This window comes from Schistocerca nitens, chromosome 9 (genome assembly GCF_023898315.1).
Source record: "Schistocerca nitens isolate TAMUIC-IGC-003100 chromosome 9, iqSchNite1.1, whole genome shotgun sequence".
Taxonomy (NCBI): Eukaryota; Metazoa; Arthropoda; class Insecta; order Orthoptera; family Acrididae; genus Schistocerca; species Schistocerca nitens.
In genome coordinates this window covers 117,739,419-117,764,323 of record NC_064622.1, presented here as the reverse complement: position 1 = coordinate 117,764,323, position 24,905 = coordinate 117,739,419, and the positions used below count along the sequence as shown (strand labels likewise).

The 24,905-nt window shown below is 38.8% G+C and overlaps 1 protein-coding gene across 1 annotated transcript in view; it reads right to left on the bottom strand.

Annotated features, from left to right (window-relative positions):
* Window positions 1-24,905, bottom strand: part of LOC126203288 (serine/threonine-protein kinase BRSK2) — a 195,958-nt gene that overhangs the window by 146,261 nt on the left and 24,792 nt on the right. Inside the window, exon 4 of the mRNA XM_049937545.1 lies at window positions 5,464-5,604. Within this exon, the coding sequence (XP_049793502.1) occupies window positions 5,464-5,604 (141 nt within the window). The remainder of the gene's footprint in view (window positions 1-5,463; window positions 5,605-24,905) is intronic.

The following is a 24,905-nucleotide window of genomic DNA, read 5'->3' as shown; positions in this document are numbered from 1 at the left end:
GTCTTCCTGGTCATTCTTAAATTGTGTATGCAAGACAACCCAGTTGTTGACAGTATGTGTCAGCAGTGATGACTAAACCTCAGGGTTGCAATTGACAGTACTCCACACCATTTCTATTCCACCAGATGCATAACATTATCTTTTGTGGACACGCATAGGTCTTTGTATGGGACATTTCCTTTATTTTCCTTATGTTAGAATGTTGTTGTTGTTGTGGTCTTCAGTCCTGAGACTGGTTTGATGCAGCTCTCCATGCTACTCTATCCTGCGCAAGCTTCTTCATCTCCCAGTACCTACTGCAACCTACATCCTTCTGAATCTGCTTGGTGTATTCATCTCTTGGTCTCCCTCTACAAGTTTTACCCTCCACGCTGCCCTCCAATACTAAATTGGTGATCCCTTGATGCCTCAGAACATGTCCTACCAACCGATCTCTTCTTCTAGTCATGTTGTGCCACAAACTTCTCTTCTCCCCAATCCTATTCAACACCTCCTCATTAGTAATGTGATCTACCCATCTAATCTTCAGAATTCTTCTGCAGCACCACATTTCCAAAGCTTCTATTCTCTTCTTGTCTAAACTATTTATCGTCCATGTTTCACTTCCATATATGGCTACACTCCATACAAATACTTTCATAAACAACTTCCTGACACTTAAATCTATACTTGATGTTAACAAATTTCTCTTCTTCAGAAACACTTTCCTTCCCATTGCCAGTTTACATTTTATATCCTCTCTACTTCGACCATCCTCAGTTATTTTGCTCCCCAAATAGCAAAACTTCTTTACTACTTTAAGTGTCTCATTTCCTAATCTAATACCCTCAACATCACCTGACTTAATTCGACTACATTCCATTATCCTCGTTTTGCTTTTGTCGATGTTCATCTTATATCCTCCCTTCAAGACACTATCCATTCCATTCAACTGCTCTTCCAAGTCCTTTGCTGTCTCTGACAGAATTACAATGTCATCGTTGAACCTCAAAGTTTTTATTTCTTCTCCATGGATTTTAATACCTACTCCCAATTTTTCTTTTGTTTCCTTCACTGCTTGCTGCTCAATATACAAACTGAATAACATCGCGGAGAGGCTACAACCCTGTCTCACTCGCTTCCCAACCACTGCTTCCCTTTCATGCCCCTCAACTCTTATAACTGCAATTTGGTTTCTATACAAATTGTATATAGCCTTTCGCTCCCTGTATTTTACCTCTGCCACCTTCAGAATTTGAAAGAGAGTATTCCAGTCAACATTGTCAAAATCTTTCTCTAAGTCTACAAATGCTAGAAACATAGGCTTTCCTTTTCTTAATCTAGCTTCTAAGATAAGTCATAGGGTCAGTATTGCCTCACGTGTTCCAATATTCCTACGGAATCCAAACTGATCTTCCCCAAGTTCGGCTTCTACTAGTTTTTCCATTCGTCTGTAAAGAATTTGCGTTAGTATTTTGCAGCCATGACTTATTAAACTGATACTTCAGTAATTTTCACATCTGTCAACACCTGCTTTCTTTGGTTTTGGAATTATTATATTCTTCTTGAAGTCTAAGGGTATTTCGCCTGTCTCAGACCTCTTGCTCACCAGATGGTGGAGTTTTATCAGGACTGGCTCTCCCAAGGCTGTCAGTAGTTCTAATGGAATGTTGTCTACTCCCGTTGCCTTGTTTCGACTCAGGTCTTTCAGTGCTCTGTCAAACTCTTCACGCAGTATCATATCTCCCATTTCATCTTCATCTGCATCCTCTTCCATTTTCATAATATTGTCCTCAAGTACATGGCCCTTGTATAGACCCTCTATATACTCCTTCCACCTTTCTGCTTTCCCTTCTTTGCTTAGAACTGGGTTTCCATCTGAGCTCTTGATATTCATACAAGTGGTTCTCTTTTCTCCAAAGGTCTCTTTAATTTTCCTGTAGGCAGTATCTATCTTACCCTAGTGAGATAAGCCTCTACATCCTTACATTTATCCTCTAGCCATCCCTGCTTAGCCATTTTGCACTTCCTGTTGATCTCATTTTTGAGACTTTTGTATTCCTTTTTGCCTGCTTTATTTACTGCATTTTTATATTTTCTCCTTTCATCAATTAAATTCAATATTTCTTCTGTTACCCAAGGATTTCTACTTGCCCTTGTCTTTTTACCTACTTGATCTTCTGCTGCCTTCACTGCATCATCCCTCAAAGCTACCCATTCTTCTTCTACTGTATTTCTTTCCCCCATTCCCGCCATTTGTTCCCTTACGCTCTCCCTGAAACTCTGTACAACCACTGGCTTAGACAGTTTATCCAGGTCCCATCTCCTTAAATTCCCACCTTTTTGCAGTTTCTTCAGTTTTAATCTACAGTTCATAACCAATAGATTGTGATCAGAGTCCACATCTGCCCCTGGAAAGTCTTACAATTTAAAACCTGGTTCCTAAATCTCTGTCTTACCATTATATAATCTATCTGAAATCCGTCAGTATCTCCAGTCTTCTTCCATGTATACAACCTTCTTTTATGATTCTTGAACCAAGTGTTAGCTATGATTAAGTTGTGCTCTGTGCAAAATTCTACCAGGCGGCTTCCTCTTTCATTTCTTAGCCCCAATCCATATTCACCTACTACGTTTCCTTCTCTCCCTTTTCCTACTACTGAATTCCAGTCACCCATGACTATTAAATTTTAGTCTCCCTTCACTATCAGAATAATTTCTTTTATTTCATCATACATTTCTTCAATTTCTTCGTCATCTGCAGAGCTAGTTGGCATATAAACTTGTACTACTGTAGTAGGCATGGGCTTCATGTCTATCTTGGCCACAATAATGCGTTCACTATGCTGTTTGTAGTAGCTTACCCGCATTCCTATTTTTTTATTCATTATTAAACCTACTACTGCATTACCCCTATTTGATTTTGTATTCATAACCCTGTATCCGCCTGACCAAAAGTCTTGTTCCTCGTGCCACCGAACTTCACTAATTCCCACTATATCTAACTTTAACCTATCCATTTCCCTTTTTAAATTTTCTAACCTACCTGCCCGATTAATGGATCTGAGATTCCACGCTGCGATCCGTAGAACGCCAGTTTTCTTTCTCCTGAGTAGTCCGCACCCGGAGATTAGAATGAGGGATTATTTTACCTCCGGAATATTTTACCCAAGAGGACGCCATCATCATTAACCATACAGTAAAGCTGCATGCCCTCAGGAAAAATTATGGCTGTAGTTTCCCCTTGCTTTCAACCATTCGCAGTAGCAGCACAGCAAGGCCGTTTTGGTTAGTGTTACAAGGCCAGATCAGTCAATCATCCAGACTGTTGCCCCTGCAAAATCTCAAAAGGCCGCTGCCCCTCTTCAGGAACCACGCTTTTGTCTGGCCTCTCAACAGATACCCCTTCGTTGTGGTTGCACCTAAGGTACGGCTATCTGTATGGCTGAGGCACGCAAGCCTCCCCACCAATGGCAAGGTCCATGGTTCATTGTGGAGGGTATGTTAGCATAAGGACACCATTTCTCATCATCAGTAACGATACGGGATAGGAATGGCTGGTGTTGTTCATGAGTCAGTTGATGATGAGCAAGTAGAGATGCACATATGTCTACCTGCTTATTTTTGTGAATTTGGCTTAGAGCACGTGGTGCCCATACAACCAATTTCTGAACCTTCTCTGATGCATGCAAATGTCACACAATGGTGGAATGATCACATTTCATCACATCTGCCAGTTCCTGAGTAAAGTGATATGGATCTTAGTGGAATAATACACTTAAATGATCTTCACCAAACTCCAAAGATCTTCTTGAAAGTAGAGTGTACTTAAGTCAAAACGATCCTTCTTAAAACAGGAAAACCATTTTCTTGCCTTGCTCTGTCCAACGGCATTATCCAGTGTAAGACACAAATGTTTCAGGTCACCTTGTCACTCCTCTATGAACTCAAACAAAAGTGTTTGTTGTAAATGTTCCAGTTTCTCCATTTGGTACTCCCATTTTGTAGTGTGCACAGCTCCAATCTCTATCTCCGAAAGACAATATATAGACTCAAATAGCAACAGTAAAGTACAAATAAAAAACTGAAAAACTGAAAACTAACCACAATACAACAATCAAAACATAAATGCTATGAACCTACACATAAATCCAAATCTATGAGAAGAAATGCTTCGAAGTTGGATATAGCCAAAATTTATTGGCAGTTTGTAGATTATTTTCTTCCTAGTTTTATTCCTAAGATTAATTACCGTCAGCAACTAAGAGACACTTAGGTAAAAAATAGAAAGAATGTGTGTCCAAATATACAGGGCATTTCAAAATGAATGTACAGATTCTAAACCTTTATAGCATTTATTTCATTCAACTTACAGTTATAAATAATACATCAAATGAAAGAGCAGCTAAAACAGTTTATCTTACAAATGTTCAATGAGGCCACCATCCATCTGACATTAAATCAGTATGGGAGTTATTCCCAAACCTTGATCAGTGGGTCCAATATAATTGTTGCAACGATGCTGTTTCTAAAGTCAGGTGGCTCAGCTGGTAGCGGAGAAACATACTCAACATCCTTTATGAATCACCAAATGTAAAAGTCACATTGAGTCAGTTCATGTGTGTGAAGATGGAGGTCATGCAAAACAAGCTCTGTCATCTAGCCCCTTGCAGCCAATCCAGCGGTAAGGAACAAAGTCGTTTAACCAATCGTGCGTTGAGTTATGCCGGTGAGAAGGCACACATCCTGCTGCCAAATAAAGTTCTGTGGTTAGCTTCTTCCAGTTCAGGAAGAGACCCAAATTCTAGTGCATTAAGATAAGAAACACCAGTTACAGTTGCTTCACGGAAAAAGAATGGCTCAAACTTTCCACCGGCATATGAGAGAAAAATTCAGCTTAAGGTAGTCCCGTTCCAACTGTACCATCTCGTGGGGATTTGTTGAATCCCCAGATGCACACATTACATGTGTTCACATTTCCACTTGCATAAAATGTCAGTTCATCACTGAAGATCTTCATTGACATGCAGCAATGTTTTGTTTTGCAAAGTAGGCACGTAAACCATATGCTGTAGGCTTTAGAGCTTGCAACAACTGCAAATGATAAGGACATAGTTGCAAACATCACCTCAAAACAAAAGTCTCCACACAGACATCATTGGAACTGCTAAATCACGACTACCCATCTGAACTGATTTCTTGAGGCTATGCGTGAAAGGGTCTCACTCATTCAGCACATTCTTCGGTCACTCTTGGCTCATTCCATTCTCTTCCCTTTGCATGTAGGTACAAAAACAAAACTGTTTGAGTTGCTCTTTAATTTGATGTATTATTTATAATTGTAAGTTGAACATAATAAATGCAACAAAGCCTTAAAACCTGTATATTCATTTTGAAACACCCTGTGTATAGAGATGTTACTCTTAATAAGCATAAGATTTATGAATTTTATTACTTGAAAACATTGATTTGGGCTTTCCTTACCAGATGGAATGGCTGTGGCAGAAGTCAAGGGCAGAAATTATCTGACGGAAAAATCTCCTTGCTTCCTTTGGAGTCAGACGACCTTTCTTCACCAGATAATCAAACAGTTCTCCACCAGATACGTGTTCTAGCACCAAATACCTGCACAGAAGAAAGGAGATAATGATAAATTTAAGACAATAGAAAGTCTTATTAATATTATATTTTATAAGATTCTTACAGGATGCAGATCTTCATTGACATGCAGCAATGTTTTGTTTTGCAAAGTAGGCATGTAAACCATATGCTGTAGGCTTTAGAGCTTGTAACAACTGCAAATGATAAGGACATAGTTGCAAACATCACCTCAAAACAAAAGTCTCCACACAGACATCATTGGAACTGCTAAATCACGACTACCCATCTGAACTGATTTCTTGAGGCTATGCATAGTAAAACAGTCAGTAAAGCCTTGCTATTTGAGCATAATCAGCACCAAGCACTTGCTTTCCTCCTGACCTCTATTACATTAATTGAAACACACAGATTTCAGTAATAAATTGAAATGTTAACCATTTTATTATGTAATTATTTGTGAGCTTTAAGACTTTCTGATTGTATTGTTTGTGAAAATAGATTTAGACATTCTGCACAATCTTTCTGAAGTATTCGTCAGATCTTCTTCACTTTAATTGGATTGATGAAGAGTTGAAAACATCCTCTCTAGTTTTTTATCTTTGTATAGAACTTTTACCGCTATTTGGTACTACTCATTGCCTCTATAAGTCAGTTTTTCTGTTCAAGATTCAGTTCTCTGTTTCTCACTGATGTAGGCCTACATCTTGGTGTAGTTCACTGGTGGCTTTATTTTACTAATGTACTGCCTAGTATCAGTCTTTTACTTGTTTCCATTTTTAAAAGGAGCAGAGATATATGCCTCAGATCCTGTTAAGCATAAGATTTACACTTTTTATCATCATATTATCTAACATCGGTTCTGAGACCAATTTGAAAATACAAATTTCTACTTTTTCTTTCCACAACATGTTAAGAACAATAGATGTGGCTGCATTAAATGAATTCACAACTGTGAATAAGGACAACCATCAGTTGTAGACTGGAATGATGACAATGAAAATTTGTGCTGGACCAGTACTTGAACCTGGATTTCCCACTTATTGCGAGCAGTTGCCTTGCCATTTGCCTATCCATGCACGACTCATGGCCAGACCCAAACTTCCATATGTCATCAACCATGTTTCTATTACCTGTGCTCATACATTCATTATGTACGTTCCCACACAGGTCATACGTAGTGCTTGAAAGTCACTTGCCTGGTATCGGAAGCTCAATATGATATTGCATGCTTGCGTTATTCTGATTATGATGCATGCATGTCCAAAGGATGCATTGTATTGTATAAATGTGGTTGGTTGTAGTATTTGTATTTTCAAACTAAACTTAAAATTTTCACATTTAAAGTTAACAGTGATTTCACATAAGTATTTAATAAGGCAGCCGCATGATTTGACAGTTTGTGCTTTGAACTTGTGTCTGCTGTTCAAGGTAGTATGGAAATGATTACTTGGACATCACGAGTTGCAGTGCACAGCATTTTCAGACACATCTTAGCTCTGTTGATAGTTGCTATATTAAATGACAACTTGTTACTACAGTTAATAATGAAATTATCAGCAGATATTTTTACTTATAAAGACACTGCAAAATTCCACCTCGAATAGTAAAATCATATCAGAAAACACAAGCATTCAACATATAAAGAAATCATTGTGCAATAGATAGGCACATAACCATGGAGTTAAGCCTCTCTCCTGACCTCTCGTCTCCCTCCCCTGCCATACCCACAAAGTGGGAGGGTGAGGGTTACACTTTATCCTAATACAATGACACAACTGTGGAGTGGTTGGCTGAGATGGTGTAACCAGAGAGAGGGGGGATGAGGGAACCAAGGAAAATGAGACAGAAAGAGGAGCAAAATGGGAAGACCGTGAAGTTATCCCAACAGGCAAAACTCTTCCATGTGTGTGTATGTGTGTGAGTGTGTGTGTGTGTGTGTGTGTGAGAGAGAGAGAGAGAGAGAGAGAGAGAGAGAGAGAGAGAGAGTCAATAAAAGAAACCTGTGTGAACTGCGACAACTCCTGCTGTAGTGGTTGTAGCATGTAACATGGCATGTTGAGCTTGATACTTTGGCTCCTTTCCTTAAATCATCCTCTGATTCTGGATTAACACTTATGATACTTATGGCACTCAGTTTTCAGGCACGTTAGCTATCTGATGATCAGACTATAGTAAATTAAATTATGTAAATATAATATAACTGAATAGATAAGAAATCTACTCACCAAGCAGTGACAGGAGAAAACATATATATAAAGGTCAAATAAAGTGCAAGCTTTTGGAGCCAGTGGCTCCTTCTTTGGGCAGAAGATTTGAAGAGGATGGAAGAGGGATAAGAGAAATGAACTGGTGAGGTTTAGGAAATGGGGAGAGTTTGGAAAAGTTGTCTAGATCCATGGGTCATAGGAGAGTTATCCCACATGAAATGAGAAGGAAATACTGATTGTTGGGGACTGCACTAGATGAGGTTTGAAAACCTGAGAGCTTAAAGGAGGAAGATGGGGTAATAATCAAGACACAGATCACTGCAAAACACTGTACAAGAGTTAATAACAACAGAAAGCTAAGTTCACTTTATGTAGTGGAGGTGGAGGGTAGGAAGAAAATAATCAGGTCAGGAAACAAACAATATAGGAAACTAAAAGGATGTGAAGAAAGGGATAGTTACTGAGAAGAAATGCTGAGACTGAAGAAATTAACATAAATTAAGGCCAAGAGGGTAGCGAGAACCAAGGACATATTGTAATGCCAGTTCCCACCTGCAGTATTCTCAGAAACTGGTTCCTGGGGGAAGAATCCAGATGGCACGTCTGGTGAAACATGCACCGAGGTCACGACTGTCATGTCGAAGAGCATGCTTTGTAACATGTGTGTTGCCAGTATATGCCCTCTGCCCATGTTCATTCATCCTAACTGATAACTTGATGGTAATCATACCAATGTAAAAGTCTGAACAGTGTTTACATATCACCTGGTACGTGGCGTGTTGTTTCACAAATGGCTCTTCCTTTGATAGTGTATGTTTTGTCAGCTACAGAGCTGGAATAGCTGAAGGCAGAACAGTGCAAGTCTTACAGTGGGGATGGCCACAGGGGTAGGAACTGCTGGGCACTAAAATCAGTGCAAAAGGAGCATAGTGTATGACAAGGACTTTGTGGAAATTGGAGCAATGCTGCAAAGTTATTCTAGGTGTGGTGGGGAAAAGGTCAGGCAAAATGGACCTCACTTCAGGGAAAGATTTTAGGAAGTCATAGCTTTGTCAAAGTAGCTGATTAAAACTTTCAAGACTACAATATTCAGAGTAACAAGAGGTATACTCTTTAAGCTATATTTTGGAGGGATCAGCAATACCAATATTAGATATGAGGGCCTAAAAAATCTGCTTTTGAGCTAGGTGGTGAGGTAATTACATGCAGTGAAGGCTGAGGTTAGGCTGGTGGTGTACTGTTGTAAAGAGTCTGCATCTGAATGAATACTCTTGTCTCAAATGCCAAGACTGTATGGGAGGAAACATTTGACATGGAAAGGATAGCAACTGTCAAAATGTAAGTACTGTTGTTTGTTGGTAGGTTTAATGTGAATGGAAGTGTATAGCTGATACCCATTGCTAGTGCACAGACTATAACACCACATTCAAAGTCACTTAAATCTTGATAACCTGCCATTGTGGCAGTAGCAAATGATCTAACAACTGTGTCAGACACTTGTTGTCTTATGTAGGCACTACTGACCACAGTGCTGCATTCTGCCTGTTTACATATTACTGTATTTGAATATGCATGCCTATACCAATTTCTTTGCTGCTTCAGTGTATATTGTTTTTCATTGAATCTTCCCTGCAAGAAGTTTGTAATAAACTAGCAATTTACCCATCAGATCATTAATACAGCTGAGTGAGAGTTTAAATATTGAATACTTGATCAACCTGGCATGAAGAAACAGGTTTTCTTGGAAAAAGTGTTGATGGAGGAAAAAGAGCATGATGTGCTAGCTCTGTGTGCGGATATCAGTGTAAAATCTCTGAAAACAGAACTTCAACTCTTTCATCTATGATACAACATAAAATGCCTGAAAGACATGGAAGATGTTTTGGTCACTACGAAAAAAGAAATTCAATAGTTATTTGCTAATATTCAAGCATTAGTAAGACTTGAGCTTGTGTGCCCAGATTCAAGCAGTGAAGCAGATTCCTCTTGATGACTGAAGAACTATCTGCATTCAATAATGCCATAGAAGAGCTCATTCACATAGCAGTTTGCAGTGTGCCCCAGATGTTGTTGAACCAAGTATATTTTAGAAATGTTGCTAGTATATTTATATCCAATCTTGACAACATGAGAAATCTATTTTGATCACTTTAGATTGAACTTTCTATAATTATTGTGCCTTATACTCTTGACACCATATTTCACTTATCATGGGTTGGGTTGGTTTGTTTGGGGGAAGAGACCAATCAGTTTAATTGGATTAGGGAAGGACAGGGAAGGAAGTTGGCTGTGCCCTTTCAAAGGAACCATACCAGCATTTGCCTGAAGCAATTTAGGGAAATGACGGAAAACCTAAATCAGGATGGCTGGATGCAGGATTGAAGTGTCGTCCTCGCAAATGCAAATCCATTGTGCTAACCACTGCGCCACCTTGCTTGCTTCACTTACCATTTCTGACTTTTTAAATACTTACATTTTTATCCCTTGTTTTTTCTGTTTTTGTCTTTAAAAATATTTTTAATGTTCGAAAAATAAGAAAGAGTGAACAAACACGTAGACAGGATGGATGAATGGCAGATTACAAAAATTGTAAGAAATAAATCACCAGCTGGTAAAAGAAATATCAGCTGTCCAAGGAAAGGATGGACTGTGCAACAGGACATCCTCCTCTAGCATTACTTTTCCTTAACAGTAGTTGTCAATACCAGTATTATTTGTCAAATTTTGGACAGGTCAATATTATCTCAGGTGCTTTTCTGAAAACTCATATAATTTTATACACAATATGTTATGTTTCAAGCTAAAATTTATGAAAAGGAATTACTTTATTTTCAATGTTACAACTGATAAGTACTAGCTCTGAATGTACAGTTAAAATTATTTTTTTAGAAACATTTGAGATTACAAATTATTTGGTACACTTAAAATTCCTATTATTTATTATGCAATCTAGTGCTGTTCACTGGTTTATTTCTGGATTCATTTATGAAATAATAATCAAAATTAATAAAAATTCATTTGTCAAGAGAAATTGTACACTCTATGGAATAAGATTATTACCGCAGAGTGAAGTAGTAGGAAGCATGCCTCTGATGTGATTGGATGTATTTTTGTATTTTGGACAAACAATTTAAGTTTGGTTCTGTTAATGTGAAAATTCAAAAGACTTTATGATATACTAAAATGTATATTAACATAACAACAGAAATTCTGCAGCAACAATCTTCAAATTTATTTAGATAAATTCAACCATGTGGACCTAAAATGTGAGAATTTCAGCTTCAAGAATCAGACCCCTATACAAGAAGAACTGGACCAACTCTACACGAAAAGGTAAGTAAACTAGAAAGTTTATTTTAATCTTCGCTCCTCTCAAATTTTTCATAAAAGGCTTCGCTTATTGTGGACAATAGCTGCAACTAGGAAGGAGGGGGTAGATTACAATTGAGAACCTTAGGTACAGAAGGTAACAGGCTTTAGCCTAAGAAGAAAGGATGATGATGAAGAAGAATAAACTAAATTAAACTGTAAAAATAAATGTTATTGAAATGTACATATCTATTTATGCATGTTCCACACCACTTCATAACCATTGGACTGATTTCAACCTAACATGGTACCGTATGCATATCAGTTACTGTCTGGAAGGAATCACTGTGGGGTAAGAACTACCTACCTGTGAAAGGGAAGACTGTGGGTGTGAAAAAGTAGTGTAGCTCATTGTGTGCAAATTTGCAGACTTCATCCATCCAGTATTGCAGAATGAGAGCACTTAGTGACTTGGAACAAACTGTACACATAATTTAATGCCTCTATGAAACTTTTTCTTGCTGATATGCTTGACAAAATGATAAAATTAGAAAATTTTATCACTACTACATTTTTGCTGTTCATACATCAAACCTGTTGCATGAGATGTGTTTTTTTGATTTATTATTTCTTTACTACTAATTGTATTTGAAGCAGTGATAATTAAGTTAATGATTGTATCTGTCTCACTTATTGTGGTAGGTATATATCAAGCCCCTTCTGGTAATCTCGATGTTTTCCTGGAAGCACTGGATAGTGTATTGGGGAAGCTAAGCAAGGGTGGCAATACAGTAAATATTATAATGTTAGGAGACTTTAATATAAACACACTAAACGACAGCCAGGAATGCAAAGGTTTACAAGACTGCATACGATCCTATGATATTAAAGATCTACTTGGTCATGTGCCCACTAGAATAACTGAGTCAAGCAGCAGTTCCATAGATCATGTAATGACCAATTATGAAAATGTTGTGTCGGCACAGACTGTAAACGGGCACATATCTGATCATCTAGGACAATTATTAGTGATTGGTTGTCTTATTAAACTTAAACAAAACAAAAAATATGAGAATAGACGATTATTTTCTGAATACAACATCACCTTGCTAAAGAAAACTTTGGGTCAAGAATCTTGGGAATCAGTTTATAGAGAATGTGGGGTTGACAGCAAATGGGAAGTATTTGTAAAAATTTTAACTAGACATATTGATATTACTATCCCATCAAAGAAGATCAATGTAAAAAAAAATAAACCTCCAGTAGTCAAATGTATAAAACTGGATGAAAAAATGAAAAGACTCAAAAAAGGAATGGAGTATATGTATAAGCTACACAGAGAAACCATTCTTGATTCATATAAAGAGGATTATAAAAAATATAAATATGAGTATCGCAAGGAAGTAAGGAGAAGGAAAGCAGAACATATTAGTAAACAGATCCGAAATTCTGACTGTGTCTCAAAGTTGTGCTGGGCAGTAGTTAATGATATGAGGAACACTGATTCAAAAACTAAAATTAATAATATAGAGTTAAGTATACATAATGATAATATTTCAGATCCTTATATAGTTAGCAATATATTTAATTATTACTTTATAGATGCTATTGAAAATGATACTTGCATGAAACAGGAGAGGCAGTTTAAATATGATAATGAAAAGGAATGGGACTCTTGTAAGCTACCTACAGTAACAGGACGTAACACAGCTAATTGACAGCCTAAAAAATAAAAGATCAGCTGGATGGGATGAATTTTCTCCTTTTCTACTGAAAAAATGCAAGGGTGAGTTAGCCAGACCATTAGTCCATCCAATAAATTGTGTACATGAAGAAGGTGTGTTTCCGAAGAAACTGAAATTTGCTATAGTTAAACCTTTATATAAAAAAGGGGAAAGAAAACAACCACAGAACTACAGACCAGTTGCCTTAACCTCAGTGTTTGGTAAATTAATTGAAAAAATAATGCTAGAAATCTTAATTGAGCACTATAATATGAATAACTTAATAGGAGATTTCCAACACGGCTTTAGAAGTGGTTGGAGCACCATATCTGCAGCAGTACAGTTTTTACACTGTCTGATGGAGAAAACAAATGAGGGTTACGAAATGGCAGGATTGTTTTTAGATCTTTCCAAAGCGTTTGACAGAGTCCATCATGGCACTCTTTTAAGTAAACTTGCTTATAATGGTGTCAGTGGGAAACTGTTGCTTTTAATAGAATCTTACCTTAAACATAGACAACAATGCACAGAAGTTGTGTATGATAATGGAGAGGTAATCGAAAAAAGAAGTTCAAAGATAAGAAATATAAATTTTGGTGTGCCACAAGGCTCTATCTTGGGCCCCTTCTTGTTTATTTGCTACATGAATGATTTCCCAAAAGTATTAGACAACAGTCATCGTATTACTATGTACGCTGATGACACATCTGGGGTTTGCTGGTCACGTAGTAATGATGACCTAAATTCAATGGTACAGAATTTTGTTGAAAAATCCCAAACACATTTTGAAAAAGAAAACCTGAGGTTCAATATTAACAAAATTAATTTAATTTATTTTAAGACAAGTAGTTCAAATAAAAATACTGTTGTAAATGAGGACATTCAGGAAAATACCTGTTCAGAATGTAAATTTCTGGGGATATATATAGATAACAGACTTTTGTGGAATCAGCAATTAGATCATGTCTGTGGTAAAATAACATCTAGTCTGTATTTACTAAGGAGATTAGTTCAATATTTAGATATCGAAGCAATAAAAATTGCGTATTTTGGGTTGGTGTATCCCCATCTATCTTATGGAATTGTATTGTGGGGTGAGTGTAGCCAATACAATATAAAAAGGGTATTTGTATTGCAGAAAAGAGTAATAAGAACTATGGCAAAGGTAAGACCCAGAACTTCATGTAAAAACCTGTTTATTAAGTTTAATATTATGACTATCTATGCAGTATACATGTTTCAATCAATATTATTAGTGAAAAAAGACAAAAAAGTGACAAACAGGAATATGGAAATCCATGATTACAATACAAGACAAAAATCAGACTTTCATATGGTGAGCAGATGATTGAATCTAACAATAAATACCCCATTCATTAAGGGAGCAATATTTTATAATTTTCTGCTAAACAACCTGAAACAGCTTTCTGGTAGAATTTTTAAAAATGAGTTAAAAAAATGACTTATATTGAAGTGCCCATACAGTATGGTGCTGACATGATTTGACCTCAGGAATGCTATGTTAAATATACTTAAATGATATTTTACTTAATAGCATGTAATCTATTTATATTGTGTATCAATAATCTAAATGTAATTATTATAACATTGCCCATGGATGTTAAATACATGTTTTGAGCTGTAAGATAAATAAATAAATAAACATGTTTTGCAGACAGTATTCACATATACTACTGACTAAGCTTGATAAATTATATAATTGTATAACTCATAGTTCAGGAGAAATGATGTCATAAACCCTAAGATATTTGTAAATTGTCACATCATGCAAGACAGTTACATTTATTTCTTCTTTGCTAATAACTCTGTTCCTAACAAATTTTACATACAGTACCCACATATGTCACTGAATGTATCTACAAAATTATATTAGAATAGTTCAGGAGATATGACCTAATAAACACTGAGATGCATGAAAAACTGCTGCAATATGTGTGACTTTTAATTTATTACATCTTTACTACAATCTCTATTCGTAGTACATTTTGCACATAGTATCCAAATATACCAATGAATGTATCTGCAAAATTATATCATTGTGTAACACATTTTTCAGGAAATATATCATCACAGAGATTGAGCTGCATGAAATTAAAACTGCATCATGAAATTTGCTATAGATATAGGTGAAATATGTGTAGAAAAAGTGTGAAATATGTTAAATAAATACAAAATATATGTGACACATGCATATTTTGGCAAAGCTGTGGCTAAAAGCTACTCCTAAACCCTTGGATCAGTTTCTACCAAATGTGGTACACCTGTTACTATCTGGAAACAAATACTTGGGGGGGGGGGGGGGGGGTGGGGGTAAGAACCAGCAACTTCCTATTGGAGTGAAGGTGAGAAGGCAGAGAGATGGACAGACTGAGAGGGGTAAAGAGGACATGGACACAAATATGAGGGAGGAGGAGATGGACACAGTGAGGACAAGGGGAAATGGAAAGGGAAAAGAAGGAGATGGACAGAGAGATGGAGAGGAGCACATGGACAGAGGAAAGAAAGTGGAGGCGATGGATAGGGAGTGGTCAGCAGTGGAGATGGACTGATAGAGGACAGAGGAGAAAATGGGCAGAAGGATGGGGAGGAGGAAATAAACAGAGAAAGGGAAGAGGACATGGACAGAGAGAGAGATAGGGGAGGCAACTATGGACAGAGAGAGAGGAGGTGGAGATGGACAGAGAGAGTGGGAAGGAGCAGGTGGATAGGGATAGGGGCAGTGTGAGATAGATAGTGGTAGTGGAGGAGGTGGACGGAAAGAGGGAGGAGAAGGAGATGGGCAGGGAGGAGGGATGAGGAGATGTACAAAGAGGGTGAAGAAGTAGATGTACATAGAGGGGGAAGAAGGAGATGGACTAATGGAATTGGAATAAAGACCCGTTGAGACAATGTAGATATCTAACCAGTTTCCAATAAAATTCAAGCACAATTTGCTTTGAGAAACTATTCAATTTGAAATAGTTTCCTTAATTGGTTATGACATAATCCATAATAATCATACACACACTGTTGATAAAGTTAAATGTTAATATTGTCTAACTTTTTGATAGTTTGTAATGGTAAAATAAGTTATGATCTAGGCTTAAATTGGCTCACTTTAGGAGTTTTAAGTGCCACTGAAATATATTGTTGAAGCATCTAGAATGCTTCCAAAAGTGGTTTCAGGTCCTAATTTTTGTTAACTTCTTTCAAGGGGATCCCCTTGTGATCTTTACCCTGCCTACTGAGCCCCCCCCCCCCCCCCCCCCATTAATTTACTGCTCACGGTGCCTGTGGCAGGAAGAAGGTAAATGGTGGAAGTGCATGGTTTGGGTAGGGTGAGAAGTTCTATGAATTGGGGTGTAAGTCCTTGTGAGAGGCCTGAGGTTTTAAGGAGGGACTGCAGATCAGTTTCTATCACAGGGATGGGATCTTGATGGTAGATGCTGTACATAGAGGTATCAGACGGCTGGTGTAGAGCCACCCTTACATACTCTTATCTATCAAATACCACAGTAGTAGAGCCCTTGTCTGCTGGGAGGATAATAACGGAGTCATCAGTTTTTAAGAAACAAAGGGCCTGGAGTTCAGTGTTTGCTGTTGGAAAGATTTTGGCACTGGGTTGCAAAGTGATATTTCCAGTGTGTGTATGATTATTATGGACTATGTGTGAAGTGTGGTGACAGTACTCACCATTCCACAGAGTACCGCACTAGAGTCCTGCATGACCGAGTAAGCGAGCACAAAATACGAGATGGGGTGAGCACACCCTAACTGGATAGGCTGCCCGCACTAGTTCTAGTGACCAAGCGTAGCACGTAACTTCAAAAACATTACACGTGTCATTATCCGTGTGAGACTGCAGCCAGTATGGGCTTCTCACTTCTGGCGTGTCTCTCTTTGTAATCATGCAGTGCGAGGAAGCCAGTGCAGTAAGACATAAGATTGAAACCAATGTTTACACACTGAAGAAACGGGAAGGTCTAAAAAGCCAAGTATGGAGTACATTTCTGTTGGTTGTAGATGAAAACAGTGCATCTACTGGGTACGTATCATGCATAAACTGCTCCACATTTTGTGTTTCCAGTCAGGAACCACTCATTTAAAGAAAAACAGTTGAAAGAAACCTCACAAAGATGCAGCTCCTTCAGGGATATTGGCAGTAATAAAAAATAGTATTACAGCAAAGTGTGTTGCAATGTGTGCTGAAGATATGAGATCTTTCAATGCTGTTTCCAGTGAAGGTTTCAGAGAACTACACCAAAAATTAATACATCTAGGTGTGCATTACGGAGGAGTTAACATGGCAGATGTCATGCCACATCCCTCTACTATAAGCAGACATGTCAAAGAACAAGCTGTTGCAATACAAAACAGCATAATGCCTTCTGTTATTGCAGAAATTGTTAATAAAACATGTTCTGCGACAGTGGACTGATTCGCATAATCAGGTGCACTATTTGATGCTTACAACACATTACATTAACACAGATTGGTCTCTTGTGAACAAAGTTTTATTTACAACAAAATTCCTGGACGTTAAGAAGACAGGAGTAAATATTATGAAAGAAACTGAAGAGTGTCGTCATAACTGCCGTCTGCTTCACATCTGCTGTGCAGTGAGCTACATTAATTTAAGTATTAACTGTATTTTTCTTACTTGTCACTTCTTCTTACATGTGGTTTTGCTTTTAGGAAGCTTTAATTTTCAAGTACTAGTAATAGTGTTCCATAGATTTTGTGTTTGTTTTGAATACAGTCAGAGAGAGTCCCTTTAGTCAGCTGTAGAGCCAGTAGTGCTAGCATTTGTTTTCATTGTTTTCAACAAGAAGTGTCTAGTAACCACAGTTTAGTCAGCTATCAGCCACCTTTAGTGAATTAGCAGTCTAGTTAAAAGTTGATTAACTCTCTACAGTAAATTGACTTCTTAGGATGGATAGGATGTGTGACTGCTGTGTACGTACGCAGGAGGAGCTGGCCACTGTGAACAGCTGAACGTGTTGATGGCCGTGGTCAGCCGTCTTCAGGCTGCTGCCTCAGAGTGTAGTGGCAGTGGGGAGTCTGGTGCATCACATGGTACACCCCAGGCATTACATGCTTTGCCCACGGTCCCTGCTGTCGAGACATCTTTGCAGGTACTGGGCGCAGTTGGGCCACCCTCTCCCCAAGGGGAGTGGCGGGTTCAGTGGCGCACAAGGCTCAAGGTCAATGTGGAGGCTGGCCGTGTGGCATCGCCCACTCTGTCTGTGAGTGGACATGTGGCCGCTCCTTCAGAAAGGTCCGAGCAGGCACACAGGGGGAGCGGTTTATTAGTGATTGGGAACTCCAACGTTAGGCGGGTGATGGAGCCCCTTAGGGAGATAATGGAAAGGTCGGGGAAGATGGCCAGTGTTCACTCTGTCTGTTTGCTGAGGGGTCTCATCCGAGATGTGGAGGAGGGCCTGCCGGCAGCGATAGAGAGCACTGGGTGCACCCAACTGCAAATTGTTGCTCATGTCGGCACCAATAACTCCAGCCGTCTGGGTTCAGAGGTCATCGTCAGTTCATACAGGCAGTTGGTGGGGTTGGTGAAGGCAGAAAGCCTCGCTCGTGGGGTGGAATCTGAGCTAACTATTTGTGGTATCATTCCCAGAACCGATCATGGTCCTCTGGTTTGGAGCCGAGTGGAAGGCTTAAACCAGAGGCTCAGATGATTCTGCGGAGATCAAATTTCTCGACCTCCACTATTGGGTGGAGAAATGTAGGGTCCCCCTGAATAGGTCAAGCATGCACTACAGGCAGGAAGCAGCTATAAGGGTAGCGGAGTACGTGTGGAGTGCACACGTGGGTTTTTTAGGTTAGAGAATTCCCTCCCTAGGCCGACAAGATGCCTCCTGAGATGCGACAAGGTAGTAGTAGGCAAAATGCAACAGGGAATAACAATATTAATGTGCTAATAGTAAACTGCAGGAGAGTCTATAGAAAGGTCCCAGAACTGCTCTCATTAATAAACGGTCACAACGCCCATATAGTGCTAGGGACAGAAAGTTGGCTGAAACCAGACGTAAACAGTAATGAAATCCTAAACTCACATTGGAATGCATACCGCAGAGACAGGCTGGACAGTGAAGGGGGAGGCGTGTTTATAGCGATAAAAAGTAAAATAGTATCGAAGGAAATTGACGGAGATCCGACATGTGAAATCATTTGGGTGAAAGTCATGGTTAAAGCAGGCTCAAACAAGGTAACTGGATGTCCCTATAGGCCCCCTGACTCAGCAGCTGTTGTGGCAGAGCACCTGAAGGAAAATTTGGAAAGTATTTCGAGTAGATTTCCCGACCATGTTATAGTTCTGGGTGGAGATTTTAATTTGCCAGATATAGACTGGGAAACTCAAACATTTATAATGGGTGGCAGGGACAAAGAATCCAGCGAAATTTTTTAAAGTGCGCTATCTAAAAACTACCTTGAGCAGTTAAACAGAGTACCGACTCGTGGCGATAACATATTAGACCTTCTGGTGACAAACAGACCCGAACTATTTGAAACAGTTAACGCAGAACAGGGAATAAGCGATCATAAAGAGGTTACTGCATCGATTATTCCAGCCGTAAATAGAAATATTAAAAAAGGAAAAGTGACAAAAAGCAGATTTCAGAGTACTTGATGGCTCAACACAAAAGTTTTGTCTCAAGTACAGATAGTGTTGAGGATCAGTGGACAGTGTTCAAAATCATTTTACAATACGCATTAGATGAGCATGTGCCAAGCAAGATCGTAAGAGATGGAAAAGCTATCGTGGTACAACAACCGAGATAGAAAACTACTGCGGAAGCAAAAGGAACTTCACAGCAAAAATAAAAATAGCCAAAGCCTTGCAGACAAACAAAAATTACACAAAGCGAAATGTAGTGTGAGGAGGGCTATGCGAGAGGCATTCAATGAATTCGAAGTAAAGTTCTATGTACTGACTTGGCAGAAAATCCTAAGAAATTTTGGTCTATGTCAATGCGGTAGGTGGATCAAAACAAAATGTCCAGACACTCTGTGACCAAAATGGTACTGAAACAGAGGATGACAGACTAATGCCGAAATACTAAATGTCTTTTTCCAAAGCTGTTTCACAGAGGAAGACTGCACTGTAGTTCCCTCTCTTGATTGTCACACAGATGACAAAATGGTAGATATTGAAATAGATGACAGAGGGATAGAGAAACAATTAAAATCGCTCAAAAGAGGGAAGGCCGCTGCACCTGATGGGATACCAGTTCGATTTTACACAGAGTACGCGATGTAACTTGCCCCCCTTCTTGCAACGGTGTACCGTAGGTCTCTAGAAGAGTGTAGTGTTCCAAAGGATTGGAAAACGGCAAAGGTCATCCCCATTTTCAAGAAGGGATGTCGAACAGATGTGCAGAATTATAGACCTATATTTCTAACGCCAATCAGTTGTAGAATTTTGGAACACGTATTATGTTTCACTATAATGACTTTTCTGGAGACTAGAAATTTACTATGTAGGAATCAGCAAGGATTTCGAAAAAGATGATAGTGTGAAACCCAGCTCGCGTTATTCGTCCACGAGACTCAGATGGCCATAGACACGGGTTCCCAGGTAGATGCCTTGTTTCTTGAGTTCCACAAGGCATTCAATACAGTTCCCCAAAGTCATTTAATGAACAAAGTAAGAGCATATGAACTATCAGACCAATTGTGTGATTGTATTGAAGAGGTCCTATATAACAGAACGCAGCATGTCATTCTCAATGGCGAGAAGTCTTCTGAAGTAAGAGTGATTTCAGGTGTGCCGCAGGGGAGTGTCGTAGGACCGTTGCTATTCACAATATACATAAATGACCTTGTGGATAACATTGGAAGTTCACTGAGGCTTTTTGCAGATGATGCTGTGGTATATTGAGAGGTTGTAACAATGGAAAATTGTACTGAAATGGAGGAGGATCTGCAACGAATTGACGCATGGTGCAGGGAATGGCAATTGAATCTCAATGTAGACAAGTGTAATGTGCTGTGAATACATAGAAAGAAAGATCCTTTATCATTTAGCTACAATATAGCAGGTCAGCAACTGGAAACAGATAATTCCATAAATTATCTGGGAGAAGGCATTAGGAGTGATTTAAAATGGAATGATCATATACAGTTGATCACAGGTAAAGCAGATGCCAGACTGAGATTCATTGGAAGAATCCTAAGGAAATGCAATCCGAAAACAAAGGAAGTAGGTTACAGTACACTTGTTCACCCACTGCTTGAATATTGTGGGATCCGTACCAGATAGGGTTGATAGAAGAGATAGAGAAGATCCAACAGAGAGCAGCGCGCTTCATTACAGTATCATTTAGTAATCGTGAAAGCATTATGGATATGATAGGTAAACTACGTGAAAGACTTTGCAGGAGAGACAGTCAGTAGCTCGGTATGGGCCTTTGTTGAAGTTTCGAGAACATACATTCACCGAGGAGTCAAGCACTATACTGCACCCTCCTACGTATATCTCGCAAAGAGACCATGAGGATAAAATCAGAGAGATTAGAGCCCACACAGAGGCATACCGACAATCTTTCTTTCCACGAACAATACGAGACAGGAATAGAAGGGAGAACAAATAGAGGTACTCGAAGTACCCTCCGCCACACACCGTCAGGTGGCTTGCGGAGTATGGATGTAGATGTAGAGATGTAGAGGATGGCTGATTGGGGACATTTCGCTGGACATGTTGCACAGTTTTGTTTTTGTCTCCGACTAGGGTGGCAATGTAATAAAGGCTTTGGAAAATCACAAAAAGATTCCTTGTGCTGCTCTTTGTATGAACACAGCACTTAGCCATACTTCCGATGAAGATAACTTCTTGTTAAATCTTTCCCCAAACATCGCATCAACAATAACTGCTGCAAAATGGATTGTAAGGTACATTAAGAAAAGTGGCCTCTGCTTGTCTTTGAAATCATCATTGAAAGAAGAGGTCTGCACATGCTGGAACAGCTTGTACACTATGCTGAAATCCTTACACACTCAGTATAACGAAGTTGCTGCTTTGGTGACAGAAAAGGACTGCGCTTACAAGGATATGATAATGAGCTTGCAGGAAAAATTGCGCATTTTCTGAGACCAGTTAAATAGGCCACAGATGAATTAGAAGGCGAAAAAGAACTGACAATCCAGTTAGTTCTTCTTTGGTTTCACAAACTGCAACAAATTTGCAGTGTCAATGACACTGACTGTCAGGTGATTAATTACTGCAGCTAAAAGCACTGTTTCATTATGATATGTGATAGATTTATAATTAATTAGTGTAATTGATGTGTACTAACAGATATGTATTTTTTAACAGGAGGTAAAAAGGATTAAAAATCTAGCCTTGACTTTCATTTGTGAGAAGATTGTGATTACTTCCAGATATAAAATTGCTATGTTTCTTTGTATGTTTACCATAATTTTAATATGCTTGAAGTAAATGAAAAGCAGGAAATTCATAGCAATTTGCGACAAATGTGTGCTACTTATGCAGGTACAAAATGTAATCACTAACATAATCATTTTTGCATAGTTAGTGGATAGTCTATTATAGAGAAATGGGAATGTTATAATTCGTATAATATCTCATTAACATAAAACACCTCGTTTTTATGGGAACATTTCGATGATTTCCACTTCAGGTCCTTAAAGTATTTTGTCATCACCACCCAGAAAGAGAGATCATTGCAAGGAATGGAGGAACAACAGATCATCCACAGCAGATGAAGTAGATCTCTACATTTTAATGCACCCCAGAGATGATGATGACATCTTAAAGTGGTGGAGCAGACATGAAACAGATCTGCCAGGCCTGGCTGCAGTTGCAAGATGTATTTTATGTATCCCAGCAACAAGTGCACCTATTGAAAGAAGATTTAGTAAAGCTGGCATGTTACTAACAAATCACCACAGTCAATTAAATCTGGAACATGTTAGTAATTTACTGCTGATCAACAATAACTATAATTTTGTTTCTGTTGCAATAAGTGAAAAGTACGACAAGTTACGTCTGTGAATGTTTAATGTTCGTTGCATGATTTCTTTATGAAGATGGTTGTCTTCTAGATTACAGGGACAGCACTTATTTACTGTTTCCTATCAATGAAAGGAAAGATATATGTTCTGTTTGGAAATGAGACTCGTCTTCTATCTGTGATTGTATTGAAATATCATTTTACTTTCCCAGTGCTTTATGAATTTAGCTGTGTCACGTACCCATTCTTGGGAACGTTACTTTTGTATTAAAAGAGAGAGAGATAGAGATAAATACATTGTGTGTGTGTGTGTGTGTGTGTGTATGTGTGTGTGTGTGAGAGAGAGAGAGAGAGAGAGAGAGAGAGAGAGAGAGTGAGAGTGAGAGAGAGAGAGACAGAGAGGCGTTGGATTTCTACAGTAGAGTGCAGCGAGTCGGGGAGAGGCAAGGTGAGACATCAGCAGTGACCAGTCATGCTCGGTTATCCGCATGTCCAGAATCCAGACAACAGACATGAGGCAAGTATGTGACTGAGCCAAGTCATGTGGGACCCGTCAACAGGCGAGCCATTACAGGTCAAACATTGAGCATTGCAGCACTCTATACTGCACCACAATAGATAAGCAACACTCAAAAACATTCATAGTGCAGTAGCTATATGGGTTGGCAGTACAAACTATACCAAGGTTCATCAGGGGCTGCAGCTGCCAACCCAATGGCATCACATGACTGGTCAATGCCTCGTTAAATACTGGAGCACTGAGCTAAGGTAGGCAGTTCTCTTCAGTACACTGAGTTTTGTACAGTCTCCAGTTACTGCCAAGTGTACAAGCTGCAGTGTTAGTCCATTGTCTCTGATACTTAGGCTACATAGTCATCATGGGCCAGCTCTGGACTCTATGTAGGCATCACTCAGAGGAACAGTGACAGGACTTTAATATTTTAGAGGAATTGTAATAATTTCAAACATCTAAGAAGCATCATTTAAGTTTAGTATTTCTTCATATTTAATAAATATCATTTTATTACTAATTGTTGGGAATTTTTTTCTGATTGAAGATAACCTACACCATTCTTCTGCAATCCAGCATGAAGAAAAGTAGGATCTTCACCAAAGCAACAGGTTTTGAGCTGAAAGTGATATCCATGGATAGCACAGGTAAGTCAGGAGGGGAGAGTGCCTTAGATAAAAGACTGAGAAGAGAATATTGTACTATTGTGGCTGGTTCTTATGATCTGGAAGTCTGTGGTGAAAGCCAGGGTATGTTAATAAGGTTGGCAAAGCTCAGTTTGTGAGAGAGGAGTGGTGGTTGGTAGTGTGGTTATTTATGGAGCTGAAGAGTGACAGGAAGGAAAATACCACTTAGAACAGCTTTTTGAGGTGAACTCTGACCTGCTGCAGTTTGAATTTAGCTTGGCAGGTGATACCATCCAAGGAAACATAAAGGGCAGATAACTACAGAATTATGTAGAAGGTGAGAAGTCTGGTGGAGCGGAAAATGGCAAATAAGACATATAGGTCACAGATTAGCTAGTTAATTGCAAGAGATTGTTGCATTTGGAACTGTAAAAGAAGGTGGTGTGGAGTTGGATAACATCCAGAAATAAGGACTTTCAATGTTAGGGTAACTGCTAAGGACAGGCAGATTCCAGGAAACAGAATGTGAGACCTTAGTTTTGATAGAGCAAAAGCACATTTTTGAAAGGACCGTATAAAATATGTGATGAGAGTCATCATGTCAAGAGAGGAGGGTTAGGAGTAATAGAATGTGAGACCTTAGTTTTGATAGAGGGAAAGCACATTTTTGAAAGGACCAAATAAAATATGTATTGCGATTCATCATGTCAACAAAGGAGGGTTTGGAGTATTAGTGATGATGGGAGTGGCAAAACAAAATGAGAGGGGGAAAAACAAGAGAAAGAAGGAAGACAAGCAAAGAAAAAAACAGGAAGTTGAACGTATACAGAAAAATCTGTACAAAAATCATGAGAAAAGAGAAGAGTACAGAGGAGGTAATTAGTGCCAAAGTACAGAAGAGTGGGTGTGAATTTCTTGCTAGAAAGGTGGGCTATAAGATACAAAAAAATTATGACAGT